Source organism: Anomaloglossus baeobatrachus, chromosome 2 (assembly GCF_048569485.1).
Source record: "Anomaloglossus baeobatrachus isolate aAnoBae1 chromosome 2, aAnoBae1.hap1, whole genome shotgun sequence".
NCBI lineage: Eukaryota > Metazoa > Chordata > Amphibia > Anura > Aromobatidae > Anomaloglossus > Anomaloglossus baeobatrachus.
This window is the reverse complement of record NC_134354.1, coordinates 690,545,912-690,564,918: the sequence shown is the minus strand read 5'-3', so window position 1 is coordinate 690,564,918 and position 19,007 is coordinate 690,545,912. Positions and strand designations below refer to the sequence as shown.

At 51.1% G+C, this 19,007-nt stretch overlaps 1 protein-coding gene across 1 annotated transcript in view; it reads left to right on the top strand.

Annotated features, from left to right (window-relative positions):
• The window catches only part of ESPL1 (extra spindle pole bodies like 1, separase), a 196,879-nt gene that overhangs the window by 36,499 nt on the left and 141,373 nt on the right, over positions 1-19,007 (top strand). The window contains exons 5-6 of the mRNA XM_075337218.1: positions 6,295-6,415; positions 17,997-18,133. Of these exons, the coding sequence (XP_075193333.1) occupies positions 6,295-6,415; positions 17,997-18,133 (258 nt within the window). The remainder of the gene's footprint in view (positions 1-6,294; positions 6,416-17,996; positions 18,134-19,007) is intronic.

Sequence of the window (19,007 nt, the reverse complement as noted above, 5' to 3'; positions counted from 1 at the left end):
TGATTGCGGTTCTGCACCTCCAGGGGTTGGCAGTGATTCCTTACCTGGACGACCTTCTAGTCAAGGCTTCATCCAGTGCAGACTGTCAGCGGAGTGTCTCGCTCACTCTCGCCACTCTAGCCCAAATCGGGTGGCTTGTCAATCTTCCCAAATCCACTCTGACTCCGACCCAGAGTCTCACGTACCTAGGGATGCAGTTCGAGACTTTGCCGGCTCTAGTGTAGTTGCCCGTAAACAAACAGCTGTCACTCCAGTTGGCGGTGCGCTCTGCTGAGGCCCCGCCGTTATACCCTCAGGCGTCTGATGCAGGTGCTGGGTCAAATGATGGCGTCCATGGAGGCTGTTCCCTTTGCCCAGTTCCATCTGCGCCCCCTGCAGCTGGACATTCTCCGCTGTTGGGACAAGCGGCCTTCCTCCTTACACAAGTTAGTGGCTCTGTCGCCACGGACCAGGAGCTCCCTTCAGTGGTGGCTTCGGCCACTCTCCCTGTCCCAAGGGCACTCCTTCCTGGCCCCGTCCTGGGTGATTCTCACCACGGATGCCAGTCTATCCGGCTGGGGAGCGGTATGTCTCCACCACAGAGCGCAGGGCACTTGGACTCCGTCCGAGTCAGCCCTTTCAATCAATGTGCTGGAAACCAGAGCAGTGCTTCTAGCTCTCCTAGCTTTTCACCACCTGTTGGCGGGCAGGCACATTCGAGTCCAGTCAGACAACGCGACAGCGGTTGCCTACATCAATCACTAAGGCGGGACACGCAGCCGCCTGGCAATGTTGGAGGTACAACGCATCCTTCAATGGGCGGAGGACTCAAAGTCCGCCATATCCGCAGTCCACATCCCAGGCGTTGAAAACTGGGAGGCAGATTATCTCAGCCGTCAAAGCGTGGACGGTGTCGAGTGGTCCCTGCACCCGGCAGTGTTTTCAGTCAATCTGCCGCAAATGGGGCACTCCGGACGTGGACCTAATGGCATCCCGTCACAACAACAAAGTTCCTGTTTACGTGGCTCGCTCCCACGATCCTCAGGCCTTCGCCGCGGACGCTCTGGAACAAGACTGGTCCCAGTTTCGTCTGTCCTACGTGTTTCCCCCTCTAGCTCTCTTGCCCAGAGTCCTGCGCAAGATCAGAATGGAGGGCCATCGAGTCCTCCTCATTGCACCGGACTGGCCCAGGCGAGCATGGTATCCAGACCTGCTCCACCTGTCCGTAGAGAGGCCGTGGCATCTCCCGGACCGTCCAGACTTACTCTCGCAAGGTCCGTTTTTCCGCCTGAATTCTGCGGCTCTCAAATTGACGGCGTGGCTCTTGAGTCCTGGATTTTGACGGCTTCTGGTATTCTTCCTGAAGTCATCTCCACTATGACTCGGGCCCGTAAGTCTTCCTCCGCTAAGATCTATCACAGGACTTGGAAAATTTTCCTGTCCTGGTGTCGGTGTTTCCTGTTGCCGACCCTTCTGTCTTTTCTGCAGTCCGGTCTGCAGCTAGGACTGTCCCTCAACTCTCTCAAGGGATAAGTCTCAGCTCTGTCAGTTTTGTTCCAGCGGCGTATCGCTCGGCTGGCTCAGGTCCGCACCTTCATGCAAGGCGCGTCTCTCATCATTCCGCCTTATCGGCGGCCCTTGGATCCCTGGGACCTTAACTTGGTCCTCACGGTATTGCAGAAACCCCCTTTTGAGCCTCTTAGGGAGGTTTCTTTGTGTCTTCTTTCTCAGAAGGTGGCCTTTCTGGTTGCCATAACTTCTCTCAGGAGAGTCTCTTATTTGGCTGCACTCTCTTCGGAGTCACCTTTTTTTTTTTAGTTTTTCATCAAGACAAGGTGGTTCTCCGTCCGACTCCGGACTTTCTTCCTAAGGTGGTCTCTCCTTTCCACCTTAACCAGGACATTACCCTACCTTCCTTCTGTCCGGCTCCTGTTCATCGCTTTGAAAAAGCGCTGCATACTCTAGATCTGGTGCGTGCTCTCCGGATCTATGTGTCTCGCACCGCTGCGCTTAGGCGGTGCACCTCTCTTTTTGTGCTAACCACAGGTCGGTGCAAGGGCCTCCCTGCTTCTAAGCCGACCTTAGCCCGTTGGATTAGATCGACCATTTCGGACGCCTACCAGAGTACTCAGGTGCCTACCCCGCCGGGGATCAAGGCACACTCGACCAGAGCTGTCGGTGCCTCTTGGGCTTTTAGGCACCAGGCTACGGCTCAACAAGTCTGTCAGGCTGCCACTTGGACTAGCCTGCATACCTTCTCGAAGCACTACTAAGTGCATGCTCATGCTTCGACAGATGCGAGCTTGGGCAGACGCATCCTTCAGGCGGCTGTCTCCCATTTGTGAAGTTAGGTTCTGCCTACTTCTTAGTTTTTCTGTTTATTCCCACCCAGGGACTGCTTTGGAACGTCCCAAGGTCTGGGTCTCCCAAAGGAACGATAAAGAAAAAGAGAATTTTGTTTACTTACCGTAAATTCTTTTTCTTATAGTTCCGTATTGGGAGACCCAGCACCCTCCCTGTTGCCTGTTGGCAATTTTCTTGTTCCGTGTGTTATCACCGGCTGTTGTTGTGGACAGAGTCTCCGGTTGTTCCGGCTCTTGCTCTGTTCTACTTGTGGGTGGCTATTCTCCTTCAGCTTTTGCACTAAACTGGCTGGGACTGGCTCACCAGGGGGTGTATAAGCTCAGAGGGAGGAGCTACACTTTTGAGTGTAATACTTTGTGTGTCCTCCGGAGGCAGAAGCTAAACACCCAAGGTCTGGGTCTCCCAATACGGAACTATAAGAAAAAGAATTTACGGTAAGTAAACAAAATTCTCTTTTTTGATCTCAAATCTATCACTTCTTTCAGGCGAGTCTTAGTAGGATGGGCACAGAGATGCCCCTCTGCTGTCCGTAGATCCTTTTCATATTGGCGATTTAAAGTTGAGAGTCCTTTTTAAGCTTAGAGGAAAGGGCTATGCACTCACCCCTTATGACTGCCTTATGGGCTTCCCATATCATCGGGAAAGATGGAAGGGACTGAGAGTTTTCCACAAAGTAATTCCGTATGGCCTGGCGAATGGACTCTCGAGAGGAAGTGTTAGTTAATAAGGATTCAATAAGTCTCCAGTGGGTTCGATTTAGGGGGGCGGCCGCTAGGTCCAGAGAGACGAATATGGGGGCATGGTCCGACCAGGTGATACTACCAATCTGCGCCTGTTGAAGTGTTCTGAGTGTGGGGATGTTGCAGAAGAAATAGTCTATTAGACTATGCGAGTTATGAGGGTGTGAGTAGAAGGTGTATTGTTTTGCTGTTGGGTTGTCTATTCTACAGAGGTCATACAATTGGTGCCTGCGGATCAGTCTGCGGAACCCGGTAGATAGTTGTGGTGATCTATGTGAGTCCGGAGGATGTGAGGGTGCAAGCAATCTGTCTGCTGTCTCCGAAAACACGATGTTAAAGTGTGCCCCCCCACCCCCCCCCCCTCCTATAATGTGCATGGTCTCACGATCCGATGGAAGGCGTGACAGGACAGAGGAAACAAATCTGGTTTGATTAATGTTGGAACCATAGAGGTTACATAGAATTAGACGCCTCCCATTCAAAACTCCACAAATCAGACACACTGGTCCCAACCTCCCCCCGGGATTTTCTAAAAGGGAGAAATCACAAAGATATGGAAAGGAGTATACCCATTAGGAAGATGTGAGGTCTATAGATAACCGTAAGGCCACGTGAGAGCATATAAAGTAGGTTCTTCTCTCGCGTTCCTGGAACATCGCTTTTGTGATACATTGGCCGACTGCCGGGTTTGAGGAAGCGGCGGCATCTGTTGGGGCATAATCCAGTCTGGTAGATCCGGCACAGGGAGGTCAAAGACCTTGCAGAAAGGCTCAAGATCTATGGGGATCCGGAGGTTAGCCAGCATCTCTCCTCGCCGTGCGGTGAGGCTAAACTGGAACCCCCATCTGTAAATAATATTGTTGTCCTTCAGGGATGACAGTAATGGGCGAAGGGCCTTCCGTTGCTGTAGTGTTATCCATGAGAGATCTTGAAATAGCTGTATTTTGATGCCACGGTACATCACTTGTTTTGGCGGTCGCGCTTTGAACATTATTTCTTCTTTAAGTTGGAAATCAATGATATGACAGATAATATCTCTCGGGTTCCCCTTCAAATTTTTAGGGCGTAGGGCCCTGTGCGCTCTGTCCATGGGAATTGGGTTGTTAGCAGGCCGCTGCAGATGTGAGTTGAATATGGTCTGCAAAATTATGACGTCCTCCTTTGCTTGAGACTTGGGTACGCCCCTGACCCGTATATTATGGCGCCTGCCTCTGTTGTCTAGGTCTTCAATATGACGCTGTAGCTCCCTTATGACGTCTGCTTGAGAGGAAGTTTGGGACTGGAGATGGCGGATGGTGGTTATAGCTTCATTATGGTCGTTCTCCAGCTGGTTTATTCTCTTAGAGATGGAAACGACATCCTGCTAGACCACCGCTACTGCAAGCATTTTTAACCTCAGAAATGAGTGTTTGAAAATCTGACTTGGTAGGGAGCTGCCGTACATGCTCCCACCACTCTGCAGGGACACACACAGGCTGAGTAATAGAAGGGCTAGCTGCCGGACACTCCTGGGCCCTCTTCCCGATATCATCCATGCCCAGAGGGTGATCCAGGAGCCTTTTTCTGTTGGGCTGGGGAACCTGAGCCCTGCAGCCCCTGATCCCTGGCTAACTTGTGAGTTCTTTGGGTCCTGGGGGTGAGAGTCTCATTCTGAAGCATTGGTGGTTCCAGTGGGAAAGACAGGGACTCATTCCCATTTGTTATAGTACTATCCCATGGGGGCTGGGGGACTCCAGCAAGCTGTAAGGCCTTTTTTCTGGCCCTCAGAGCCTCCCTATCATCCTCCATTTGGGTCCCTGGTCCCACAGAGTCACCGCTCCTCAATCCCAGCCCTCCAGCAGCCCACTCCATGTCGCTTGCTTCCTTCAGCCCAGCGTCCATGTGTGCCACTGGGCTCCAGCCGCCGCTGCATTCTAATACCACCAGGGGGGGGAGGGGCGGCATCGTTATCCCCGTCTCCTCCTGGCTGTCCGGGCTCATTGCTAGGGAGAGCGCTGGCTGCTCACCTGGTCCGGTGGGTCGGGGACGCCCAGGATCATCCGGCTCACCGCTTCCTCGCTCCCTGCTTCCTTGCTCCCGCTGGGCTTCAGGTGAGTGACTGCGCGTCTTCTCCACCGCCGCCGCCATCTTGTCCACGAGGGGCCGGCATACACGGATCCCTGCTTCTCACCGCTCCCTCCTTCCCCGTCGCATGCAGGCGATCTTCGCGTGGTCTCTTCTCCACTCACCGGCCTCCCGTTCTTGCTCCCCCGGCGGCTCCCTTGTAAGGTAGGCGTCCAGGGTGAGTGGCGCTGGGGTCCCAGGATCTTTGGTGTTGTTTGGGGGTTTCTTTTTCCCCCATTGTGATTTCTTCCAGGCTTATGTATAGGTGCTAAAGTAATCCCAGGTGACGGAGCTCAGTACTCAGGCGTCCTGCTCCATAGAGTTCTGGACACGCCCCTGGACTGTTTTCTTATGAATAGTAATAAGCCAGCAATGGAGCAGTATCCCTGCCAGAGACAAGTGACGTCACCTGTGGGGCGACTCTTATCTCCTGCACCGCCTGGTATAATGATACTGCTCTATTACAGGCTTATTACTATTAATAAGCTGATAACGGTCTGGAAGCTGTGCTCATCGCAGGGCACAGAAGGAAATACTGCACAGGGAGGGAGGGGGAGAAGACAGCGCACTGGGGGGGTGAGGTGGGCATTAAGACATTGCACTAGGAAAACACTCAGTTACAGCACCGCCTACTGATGACACTTTGTTTCAGGGAGGGGCTGTGACAGTGACTACATACTCTGACCCCTAATGACGCTATGCATATCCCAGCATGCATTGAGTACTCGAACAAATCGTCATTAGACAAGAAATATATGGGCAAATGGCTTAGATTATTGGACTAAATGCAGTAGATAGGAAGTTAGGATAAAGATGCTTTGCTTTTGCACTACCCCTTCTTTTTAAAGCTGGTGTCACACAAGACTCTGGATCCTTCCCCTACCTTGTACTGAAACAGACTTGTATCTTCATATAGCTCTCTAGTGATCAAAGTTCAGAATAGCATCATACTCACAAAGTGCATGTAATGATGGATGGTACTGTGATGGAGTTCTCCAGACGGCAGTGCCGTGGACATGTATTAGCCGACACAGAATCTTGTATGTGTAAGACGCAGTTCTGCAGCAGCGCTATCAGTACAGTGTGTTCACACTTGTTTTCTTTGTAGGCTATGGATAGTGAGGAACTGCAGCTGCTGCTGGGAGCCTGTAAAGACTGGGTATCCCGGATGCTGATCTCCATACACAACCTCTCTGCTCCAGATTCCACGGAGTTCTTAAGTATAATAGGTTTGTCCTCTTCTATTGTGTCTTATATGTTCAAGCAAAAAAACCCACAAAATAATAAACTGTACTGAATCAAGTAAAATGCTGTGATGGACATTCAGAGGCACGAGGACGCAGCACACAAAGCACACTGCAAAATACACAGGAGATGTCCTGCTGAAAGTAGAGCATTGCTAATGAGATATATATATATATATATATATATATATATATATATATATATATATATATATATATATATATATATAATCTCTTTATATATTTTATATATTGACACAACAGAACTTGTTAAAGTGTGATGAATAACACCATCTAATGGGATCGACTAGAGGAAGTGTGTGTATTATTATTTATTATTATTATTACGTATGACTTCAAAAGGAGCAACTTTAAGCTATAAATCTATTAAGACTATAAATTCATAAAATGAAAGACCAGTACATACTTGAGAATTAGCAGATCTCCTGTATAATGGACCCCAGGGCACATGACACGGGAGATCCTGCTGATTATCGGACAGATATACTTCCCTTACTACACCTCTAGTTGATCCCATTGGGGATATATCTATACAAATAGTCTACACTTAGACAGAGGCGTTATTCATTGCACTTTAACCAATTAGGCTAAGGACACACGACAAGTAAAAAAAAAAAAAACAGGAATGCGATAAAAAAAAATCATTCCACCCAGACCTATGTTACACTATGGGGTCTCTTCTATGAGCGATTTATTTATTGTTTCTTTGTCGCTCCATTGGGAGACCCAGACAATTGGGTGTATAGCTTCTGCCTCCGGAGGCCACACAAAGTATTACACTTTTAAAAAAGTGTAACCCCTCCCCTCTGCCTATACACCCTCCCGTGGATCACGGGCTCCTCAGTTTTATGCTTTCTGTGTAAGGAGGCACACATCCACTCATGCATTCTCATACATAGTTATGACGGATGGAAGAAAAGAGGACCCCTATGGGGTCCCCGGCATGCTCCCTTCTCACCCCACTATGTCGGCGGTGTTGTTAAGGTTGAGGTACCCATTGCGGGTACAGAGGCTGGAGCCACATGCCGTCTTCTTCACCATCCTTTTATGCGGCTCTGGGAGAAGTGGGAGCCTAAACGGTCATCCACGTGCTGGGACCGTGCTCCATCCGCAGCCCCTGGTGGAACCTGCCGGACCGGAGCTTCTTCACCCCCAGGGACCGGGCCCTGCAACTTTAAGGTACTCTGTGTCCCCATGGGGGGACTGTACAGGGAGGGAGGTCGCACCTTCTCCCCGGAAGCCGCGGTAGTTCTGTCCGTTGTTTTTTCGGCGGACTTCCGCGCCCACCGTGCCTGCTTGTCGGGAACGGCCTTAAATTTAGTCCCTGGCTTCGCCGTGGCCTAGTCTCGAAAACTCCCGCCCCCGGGCCTGCCTGTCAGGGGTAAGGGCGGGATTACCGACATGAAGTCGGCTTTGAGGGCTGGAGCATCTTTGCATGTCCCCCCCCCCCCCCCCCTCACCTCATTGACCACTTTGGGGCCTCCAGATTCCCGCTTTTTGCCGGCACTGCCCACGGCTCCACGCCCCCCTGAGAGCTCCGGCGGCCATTTTTGGCATTCTGCCGGTGGATGCTACTCAGCGGCAAAGCTCTACAGCTCCGGGGGATCCAGGACAGGGAATCTGGAGGACACACATGAACTACACAATACGTAAATTCTAGAATACCCGATGCGTAGAATCGGGCCACCTTCTAGTATATATATATATATATATATATATATATATATATATATATATATATATATATATATATATATATATATATATATATATATATATATATATATATATATATATATATATATATATATATATATATATATATATATATATATATATATATATATATATATATATATATATATATATATATATATATATATATATATATATATATATATATATATATATATATATATATATATATATATATATATATATATATATATATATATATATATATATATATATATATTAGAAGGTGGCCTGATTCTACGCATCGGGTATTCTAGAATTTACGTATTGTGTAGTTCATGTATGATTTTTGTTATTATATATATATATATATGTATGTTGTTGTGTGTAGTTACCAAGTGTTTGTGTAGGGCGCTGTACATGTTCTGAGTGTCGCGGGGGGTGAGAGCGGTGTTGTATGTGTGTTGCGTTGTTTGTGGAGCGCTGTGTGTCTGTAACGTTGTGTGTGTGTGTTGTGCGGTTTGTGTGTGTGTGGTGTGTTTTGGGGGGAGGTATGTTTTGAGCAATGTGTGTGTTGTGCAGTATGTGCGTATATTTGTGTGTGCAGCGTTGTCTGTGTGTGTGGGTGTCTGTGTAGGGCGTTGTTTGTGATTCCTAGTGTGTGTGTTGTGCAGTGCGCGTGTGTGTGTGTGTTGGGGGGAGGTGTGCACCTCCCATCGTGCTCCATCCCCCATGCTGCGCACCCCCCATCGTGCTGCATCCCCCATGCTGCGCACTCCCAAACGTGCTCCATCCGCCATGCTGCGCACTCCCAAACGTGGTCCATCCGCCATGCTGCGCACTCCCAAACGTGCTCCATCCGCCATACTGCGCACTCCCCATCGTGCTGCATCCCCCATGCTGCGCACTCCCAAACGTGCTCCATCCGCCATGCTGCGCACTCCCCATCGTGCTCTATCCGCCATGCTGCACACTCCCAAACGTGCTCCATCCGCCATGCTGCGCACTCCCAAACGTGCTCCATCCGCCATGCTGCGCACCCCCTATCATGCTCTATCCGCCATGCTGCGCACTCCCAAACGTGCTCCATCCGCCATGCTGCGCACTCCCCAAACGTGCTCCATCCGCCATGCTGCGCACTCCCCATCGTGCTCCATCCGCCATGCTGCGCACTCCCAAACGTGCTCCATCCGCCATGCTGCGCACTCCCAAACGTGGTCCATCCGCCATGCTGCGCACTCCCAAACGTGCTCCATCCGCCATGCTGCGCGCTCCCAAACGTGCTCCATCCGCCATGCTGCGCGCTCCCAAACGTGCTCCATCCGCCATGCTGCGCGCTCCCAAACGTGCTCCATCCGCCATGCTGCGCGCTCCCAAATGTGGTCCATCCGCCATGCTGCGCACTCCCAAACGTGGTCCATCCGCCATGCTGCGCACTCCCAAACGTGCTCCATCCGCCATACTGCGCACTCCCCATCGTGCACCATCCGGCATGCTGCGCACTCCCAAACGTGCTCCATCCGTCATGCTGCGCACTCCCAAACGTGCTCCATCCGCCATGCTGCGCATTCCCAAACGTGCTCCATCCGCTTGGGAGTGCGCAGCATGCCGGATGGTGCACGATGGGGAGTGCGCAGTATGGCGGATGGAGCACGTTTGGGAGTGCGCAGCATGGCGGATGGACCACGTTTGGGAGTGCGCAGCATGGCGGATGGACCACGTTTGGGAGTGCGCAGCATGGCGGATGGACCAACGTTTGGGAGTGCGCAGCATGGGGGATGCAGCACGTTTGCTCAGCCTCTCTCCTTCCAGCCTCCCTCAGCATCAGCCTCCCCCTCCCAGCCTTCCCCAAGATCAGCCTCTCTGCTCCCAGCCTCCTCCAGCACGCCGTGCTCCTCTGCCGACACTCACCCACACAACCGATCGCATCCACTCACCCACACAACCGATCGCATCCACTCACCCACACAACCGATCGCATCCACTCACCCACACAACCGATCGCATCCACTCACCCACACAGACACTGACGATATTGCACATACGCGCTGATACTCACAACATCCGGGGATATCACATGCTTCTGGCCATGTGATCCTCCGTCAGGTCCTGGAAGCTCACAGCACAATATCGCCGCCGAGAAGCAAGCGATATCCCAGGATGTTGTGAGTATTTGGATGCGATGTGATGTGTGTGTGTGTGTGTGTGTGTGTGTGAGTGTGATCTGATTTGTGTGTGTGTGCTGTTATGTGTGTGCTGTTATGTATGTTCCGCAGCTGCAGGACCTTGATGTGTGGATGCGATGTGATGTATGTGTGTGTGATGTGTGTGTGTGTGAGAGTGAGTGGGAGCCGGTGTACACTGGTAACTATGATACACATCGGGTAACTAAGGGACCTTAGTTACCCGATGTGTATAATGGTTACCAGCTTTCACGGCCTCCGTTAAGATCCCAGCATCGCAAGGTTATGTCTGGCGCTGCCGGGATCCTGACGGAGCCGGTGTAGAAGCAAGCCATATCCCAGCATGTTGTGATGTGTGGATGTGATGTGTGAGAGTGAGTGTGATCTGATGTGTGTGTGTACTCACCTGGGAATCGGAGCCCCGTGTCAGTTGGGCCACAGCGAGCGTGCATTGCGTGAGGGGGGCGGGGCCTGCAGAGAGCCGGGGCGAGAGGCCAATCCGTGTGGGGGGGCGGGGCCATGGCGAGCCCAGCGGCCAATCAGCTTTGTGTCACCGTAAGGACACAATTTCGGAGCATGACAGACAGACAGACAGACAGAATAAGGCAATTATATATATATATATATATATATATATATATAATATTATATAATATGTATATAATAATTTTATGTATGTATATAATTTAATATATAATATATATGTGTATATAATAATTTAATATAAATATATGTATATAATTTAATATAAATATATGTATATAATTTAATATATATATATATATATATATATATATATATATATATATATATATATATATATATATATATATATATATATATATATATATATATATATATATATATATATATATATATATATATATATATATATATATTATTTTAATATAATATATCGGAAAGGCTGTATACCCTTTTCCCATATACCCTCAGTGGTCACTCTCCTAAGAGACACCAATTGCTTACAGCATGTCGTCCACAAGGAGCAAAGCCCCTAAGGCACAGATTTTTTTCGCGGCCTGTACCTCTTGTAGGGCTATGTTGCCTGCGGGATCCACGTACCCTCACTGTGATCAATGCTCAACTCCTGCCACGCTTGCTCAGCCGGAGCCTCGGACTCTTGGGGGGCCCCTCGGCTCATGTAGATCCCCCTGCTCCCCCTGAGCAGTCAGCAGGGACAGAGACACAGTCGTTGGCCTCTTTCGCTGAGACACTCTCCCAGTCACTTTCTCAATCCATTGCTCAGTCTATGGACAAATGGTCATCTAAGCTCCTTGAGGCTTTGCAGTCCAGACCGGGCCCTTCACAGGCCCCGGCCCCTGTTAGCTTGTCTCCTCCAGGCCCTTCTCGGTCCGCGCCGCAGCGCGCTCCCAGGATAGCCCCTAGGTCCCAGGCGGAGGACTCCTGCCCGGATCGCAGCCCCAGGCCGGCTAAGCGGCCTCGCTGGGACTCTTCCCCGGCCTCCTCACGCTGCTCTGGATCCCAGCTTGAGGACTCTCAGGAAGACGAGGCGGACGTGGGAGCTCAGGGCTCTTACCCTGACTTCACCCTTAACCTTGATGCCCCTGAAGGGGACGCCTTAGTAAATGATCTTATCTCGTCCATCAACGAGGTGTTGGATCTCTCACCCCCACCTCCTCCTGCAGAGGAGCCGGCTTCTCGGCAGGAGAAACACCAATTTCGATTTCCCAAACGTACTCTCAATGCGTTCTTTTGATCACTCTAACTTCAGGGACGCTGTCCAGAAGCCCAGAGCGGTTCCGGACAAGCGCTTTGCTAAACGGCACACTGACACGCGTTATCCCTTTCCACCTGAAGTCGTTAAGGGCTGGGCACACTCCCCCCAAGGTGGATCCTCCAGTCTCTAGATTGGCCGCTAGGTCCGTTGTGTCTGTTGCCGATGGCTCATCCCTGAAGGATGCCACTGACAGACAGAGCTCTTGGTGAAGTCTATTTATGATGCTACGGGCGCGTCTTTCGCCCCGGCCTTTGCGGCCGTGTGGGCTCTCCAAGCAATCTCGGCATGTCTGACTGAGATTAATGCCGTCACGCGGAATTCTGCTCCGCATGTTTCATCCTTGACCTCTCAGGCATCAGCATTTTCGTCCTACGCCATGAACGCCGTCCTGGACTCCGCTAGCCGTACGGCCGTGGCATCCGCTAACTCCGTGGCAGTCCGCAGGGCCATGTGGCTGCGCGAATGGAAAGCAGACTCCGCCTCCAAAAGGTTCTTAACTGGTTTGCCTTTTTCTGGCGAACGTTTGTTTGGCGAACGGTTGGATGTGATTATTAAGGAATCCTCGGGAAAGGACTCCTCCTTACCCCAGTCCAAGCCTAAGAGACCTCAGCAGAGGAAGATCCAATCGAGGTTTCGGTCCTTTCGTCCCTCCGCCAAGACCCAATCCTCTTCGTCCAACCGGCCGGAGAAAGGCCAGAGGAACTCCTATGCGTGGCGGTCCAAGTCACGCCCCCAAAAGACCGCGGGAGGCACTGCCTCCAAGACGGCCTCCACATGACTCTCGTGATCCTCGGTCGGTGGCAGGCTCTCCCGCTTTGGCGACGCCTGGTGGCCACACGTTCAAGACCGTTGGGTGAGAGACATTCTGTCTCATGGTTACAGGATAGAGTTCAGCTCTCGACCTGCGGCTCGTTTCTTCAGAACCTCCCCACCCCCCGCACAGGCCGTCGCACGTTTTCAGGCAGTGGACGCTCTGAAGATGGAAGGAGTTGTGATTCCCGTTACCCTTCAGGAACGTGGTCGCGGATTTTACTCCAACTTGTTCGTGGTGCCAAAAAAGGACGGGTCATTCCGTCCCGTTCTGGACCTCAAGCTGCTCAACAGACATGTGAGAACCAGACGGTTTCGGATGGAATCTCTCCGCTCGCTCTTCATCGCCTCGATGTCACAAGGAGACTTCCTAGCATCGATCGACATCAAAGATGCTTATCTCCATGTGCCGATCGCACCCGAACACCAACGTTTCCTGCGTTTCGCCATCAGGGACGAACACCTCCAGTTCGTGGCACTGCCTTTCGGCCTGGCGACAGCCCCACGGGTTTTCACCAAAGTCATGGCATCCGTCGTGGCGGTCCTGCACTCTCAGGGCCACTCGGTGATCCCTTACTTGGACGATCTCCTAGTCAGGGCTCCTTCTCGGGTGGCGTGTCAACGGAGTCTTACCGTCATTCTGGCGACTCTACAACAGTTCGGGTGGATCATCAATTTCCCGAAATCCAAGTTGACGCCGACCCAATCACTGATTTACCTCGGGATGGAGTTTCATACCCAGCCAGCGTTAGTCAAGCTACCGCGGGACAAACAGCTTTCTCTGCAGGCGGGGGTGCAGTCCCTTCTTCGGGGTCAGTCACACTCCTTAAGGCGCCTCATGCACTTCCTGGGGAAGATGGTGGCAGCTATGGAGGCAGTGCCGTTTGTGCAATTCCATCTACGGCCACTCCAATGGGACATTCTTCGCAAATGGGACAAGAGTTCGGCTTCCCTCGACAAGAACATCTCTCTTTCCCTCGCAACCAAAACATCACTTCGGTGGTGGCTCCTCCCCACATCACTGTCCCGGGGAAAATCCTTCCTACCCCCAACCTGGGCCGTGGTCACCACGGACGCGAGCCTGTCAGGTTGGGGAGCGGTCTTTCTCCACCACAGGGCTCAAGGAACCTGGACTCCAATAGAATCATCCCTTCAGATCAATATTCTGGAGATAAGGGCAGTATATCTAGCCCTATTGGCTTTCCATCGGTGGCTGGAGGGCAGGCAGATCCGAATCCAGTCGGACAATGCCACTGCCGTCGCCTACATCAACCATCAAGGCGGCACTCGCAGTCGTCAAGCCTTCCAGGAAGTCGGGCGGATTCTGCAGTGGGTGGAAAACAGACTCCACCATCTCACATCACGGGCGTAGAAAACTGGGAAGCAGATTTTCTCAGTCGTCAGGGCATGGACGCGGGGGAATGGTCTCTTCACCCAGACGTGTTTCGAGAGATCTGCCGCCGCTGGGGAACGCCGGACGTCGATCTCATGGCGTCACGACACAACAACAAGGTCCCGGCCTTCATGGCACGGTCTCAGGATCACAGAGCTCCACCCGCGGACGCTTTGGTCCAGGATTGGTCGCAGTTTCGACTGCCATGTGTTTTCCCCCTCTGGCAATGCTGCCCAGGGTACTACGCAAAATCCGGTCCGACTGCCGTCGCGCCATTCTCGTCGCTCCAGACTGGCCGAGGCGGTCGTGGTATCCGGATCTGTGGCATCTCACGGTAGGTCAACCGTGGGCACTTCCAGACCGCCCAGACTTGCTGTCCCAAGGCCCGTATTTCCATCTGAATTCTGTGGCCGTCAACCTGACTGTGTGGCCATTGAGTCCTGGCTCCTAGCGTCTTCAGGGTTATCTCAGGATGTAATTGCCACCATGAGACAAGCCAGGAAACCAACGTCCGCCAAGATCTATCACAGGACTTGGCAAATCTTCTTATCCTGGTGCTCTGATAACGGTTTTTCTCCATGGCCATTTGCCTTACCCACATTTTTCATTCCTACAATTTGGAATGGATATGGGTTTGTCCCTCAGCTCTCTCAAGGGCCAAGTGTCGGCGCTCTCCGTGTTTTTTCAAACGCGACTAGCCAGACTTCCGCAGGTCCGCACGTTCCTGCAGGGGGTTTGCCACATGGTTCCACCTTACAAACGTCCGTTGGAACCTTGGGATCTTAACAGGGTCCTGACGGCTCTTCAAAAGCCGCCTTTTGACCCGTTGCGGGATGTCTCTCTCTCCCGTCTTTCTCAGAAGGTGGCCTTCCTGGTTGCAGTCACATCACTTCGGAGAGTGTCTGAACATGCAGCGCTGTCATGCAAATCTCCTTTCATGGTTTTCCACCAGGATACGGTGGTTCTGCGTCCTGTCCCGGAATTCCTCCCTAAGGTGGTATCCCCTTTTCATCTAAATCAGGATATCTCCTTGCCTTCCTTTTGCCCTAATCCAATTCACCAGTGTGAGAAGGATTTGCACTCTTTGGATCTAGTGAGAGCACTCCGGATCTACGTGTCTCGCACGGCGCCCCTGCGCCGTTCAGACGCACTCTTTGTCCTTGTCGCTGGCCAGCGTAAGGGCTCTCAGGCCTCCAAGTCCACCTTGGCTAGGTGGATCAAGGAACCGATTCTCGAGGCCTACCGTACTTCTGGGCTTCCGCCCCCTTCAGGGTTGAAAGCCCATTCTACCAGAGCCGTAGGTGCGTCCTGGGCATTGCGGCACCGGGCGACGGCTCAGCAGGTGTCTCAGGCGGCTACGTGGGCTAGCCTGCACACTTTCACGAAGCACTATCAAGTGCATACCTATGCTTCGGCAGACGCCAGTCTAGGTAGGAGAGTCCTCCAGGCGGCGGTTGCCCACCTGTAAGAGGGGGCCGTTTCCGGCTCTTTTTATTGGGGTATTGCTTTACCCACCCAGGGACTGCTCTTGGACGTCCCAATTGTCTGGGTCTCCCAATGGAGCGACAAAGAAAAGGGGAATTTTGTTTACTTACCGCAAATTCCTTTTCTTCTAGCTCCTATTGGGAGACCCAGCACCCGCCCCTGTACCCTTCGGGCTGGTTGTTCTTTTGTGTACACATGTTGTTGATGATTTTTTCTGTTGGTTCATGGTCTTCAGTTTTCCGAACATCCTTCGGATTGAATTTGCTCTAGACCATTTATAAGTTTTCTCCTTCCTGCTTTTGCACCAAACTGAGGAGCCCGTGATCCACGGGAGGGTGTATAGGCAGAGGGGAGGGGTTACACTTTTTTAAAAGTGTAATACTTTGTGTGGCCTCCGGAGGCAGAAGCTATGCACCCAATTGTCTGGGTCTCCCATTAGGAGCTAGAAGAAAAGGAATTTACGGTAAGTAAACAAAATTCCCCTTTTTCCTCTAGCCTTAATTGGACCGAGAAAATAATCACAGCATGCTGCGGGTGGAGTCAATTTCGTTTTGGCTCTCGCCCATAAAAGTCTATAGGTGCGAGAGAAACCTCACACTGCACTCACGTTACAGGGGATTGCAGTTCGAAATACACAGAAGCTGATAATGGAGGCGATAGGGAGATTAGTCCCTCTCCTCTGCAGCTGTGATCCGATTGCCTCACAGTATGACACTCTGCTTACACTGGCAGCACAGCGGAAGTCAAGGGTCATTAGCATATTGCATGAGCTGCTAAATGCCAGTGTGTCCTTAGCCTTATCAGTCGCATTATATGGTAGACATATCTATTGCACAACGATATTGTAAAAATTTCTTTATTAGGAACTCTATACTTTCAGCAGGATATCGGTATATTTTGCAGTCTAATTATGTGTGCTTCACCCTTGTCCCTCTGTATGTTCATTTGTCAAGCACAACATTTTAATTGATCCTATCAGATGATTATTGTATACTATGAACTTTTTATGACTTTGTCCTATCAGACGCACCCCAAATTTAGAGCTAAAAAAGTTAAAAATCTGGGCCTGTTTTATAATCCGGTTGGGGGCAGCAGCAGTGGTGGAGCCTGGGGTCATAGGAGGCAGCAGCAGTGGTGGAGCAGGTCCATGCTACGGGCAGTGCAGAGTGGGGCCCAGATAATCACTGCTGGAGCTGTGCTGGGGTGGCCGGCGCTGCTGTGTGCTGATGCGCTGCTGTGCTGGGGCGGCCGGCGCTGCTGTGTGCTAGTGCTCGCTGCGGCCACTGGCCATTCTGAATATGTTAGCGGTGCGAACTTCAAAGAAATGGCGGCCGCAGTCGGCGCTTGCGCAGATGGGAGCTTGAGCTGAGAGCTCTAGCTGTGCATGCGCCGACTATGGGCGCCATTATTTGAAGAACGTACCGCTGATATCTTGAGCACCAGCACACAGCAGCAGTGCAGGCCGCTGCACAGAGCCTTTCCGGGCAGCACCGAGCGGCCGCTCAGAGCCGCGCCGGCCACCACACAGGAGCACAATATTGTCCTGCCTCCAGTGACCCCTCTCCCCACCCTCCCCCCCCCCCCCCCCCCCCCCCCCGGTAAGCTATATTTGGATTTTAAGACGCACCTCTCATTTTCCTCCCAAATTTTTGGGAGGAAAAGTGCGTCTTATAATCCGAAAAATACGGTATATGGTGCACACCTTCGCTTCTAGTTTATTTTAATGTGCACACATATATTCTTCTGCCATCCCTTGTTTTTATCTTATAGGGTAACAGAGCAGAAAGGTCGATTCCACTTTTTAGCTGTAATTAGGAGGCAGTCGTCATGTCTTTGGCTGACCCCTAGTGCTCCTGGCTGGCATTGATGTCACATTGTCTCCTGAAGTCCTGTAGAAGGACGTCTATGGACCACACTTGTCCTTGAGCAAAGAATGTAATTACTGTGTGCAGGTTCTGGTCTCTACTGCCCGTGGTTCCCATCAAGGGAATGGACCGCACCTCAGACTAAAGGATACAAATACAGGTGTAATGGTGTAACTGGCAATCCCTGGCTGATGGCTGTGCAATCCGTAATTGCCATGTTCATATAATTCCATAATTTTGTATCTGCCTAGATTTTTTCCAATAAAAGCCACGATTATCTGTATTCCTAATTCCCCTCCCCCCGACATCTCTATTTCATAGTGGTAAAGTTCTGTTTGTATCGGCTTTTCCTCAGCTTCCTGTGCACATAACACGGCTTACTGGTTCTATAACCAGAGAAAATATAAAGAAGCGTCCGATCTGGTGTCCCCGCTTTGTGAGAGACTGGCAGCCGGAGGTCCTGGGGGTGATCCTGAGCTGGCTGTGGAGAGGGTAACCCTGCATTTCTCCAAACTGTTTTAAAAGGATTGTCCTCTAATGCAAATTTGTGATTTTCATAAAATGAGCACATATAGAGCGCACACGTACCCCTAATTAGTAAATTTTCTCATGTAAAAAAGTTGTTACAATCAGTGTTTATTAAAGTGATCCTGTCAGGTCCAATATGCACTCAGAACCAAGAGCAGTTCTGGGTGCATATTGCTAATCCCTGCCTAACTGTCCCTGTATACACTAGCATAGATAAAGAGATCTATAGAAAAAGTATTTCTAAAGATCTTTTATCATATGCTAATGAGCACAAGGACTAGTCCCCTGGACGTTAGTTCCCTTGGCTAGCTGGCTTCATTAGCATGCCCCTGTCTGTGTGCTAACATGCTAATGAATGCGCAGTGTCAGGATGATCTGTCACCTCCTTGCTGGCATCGCCGCCCAACATTGGATTTCGGCTCAGTGCGCATAATCCCGGACTTTTTGTCATGTGCACTACTTCAGTTTTAAGCCGAGACGCGTTCACCCGGCTTCATAGTGCGCATGACCCTGGAGACTAAATCCCCCGTCAGACGCGATGGCAGCGGAGAGGTGAGTGAGATCATCCTCTGACGCTGCACATTCATTAGCATGTAAGCACTCCCACAGGGGTCCACAGGGACATACTAACATGCTAATGGGGCTGACTAGCAAGGGAAGCAACACCCTTGGGACTAGTCCCTGCGCTCATTGGCATATAATAAAAGATCTTTAGAAATACTTTTTCTAAAGATCTCTTTATCTATGCGAGTGTATACATGGACAGTTAGGCATGGATTAGAAATGTGCACCCAGAGCTGCTCGTGGATCTGGGTGCATACTGGACCTGACAGGTTCA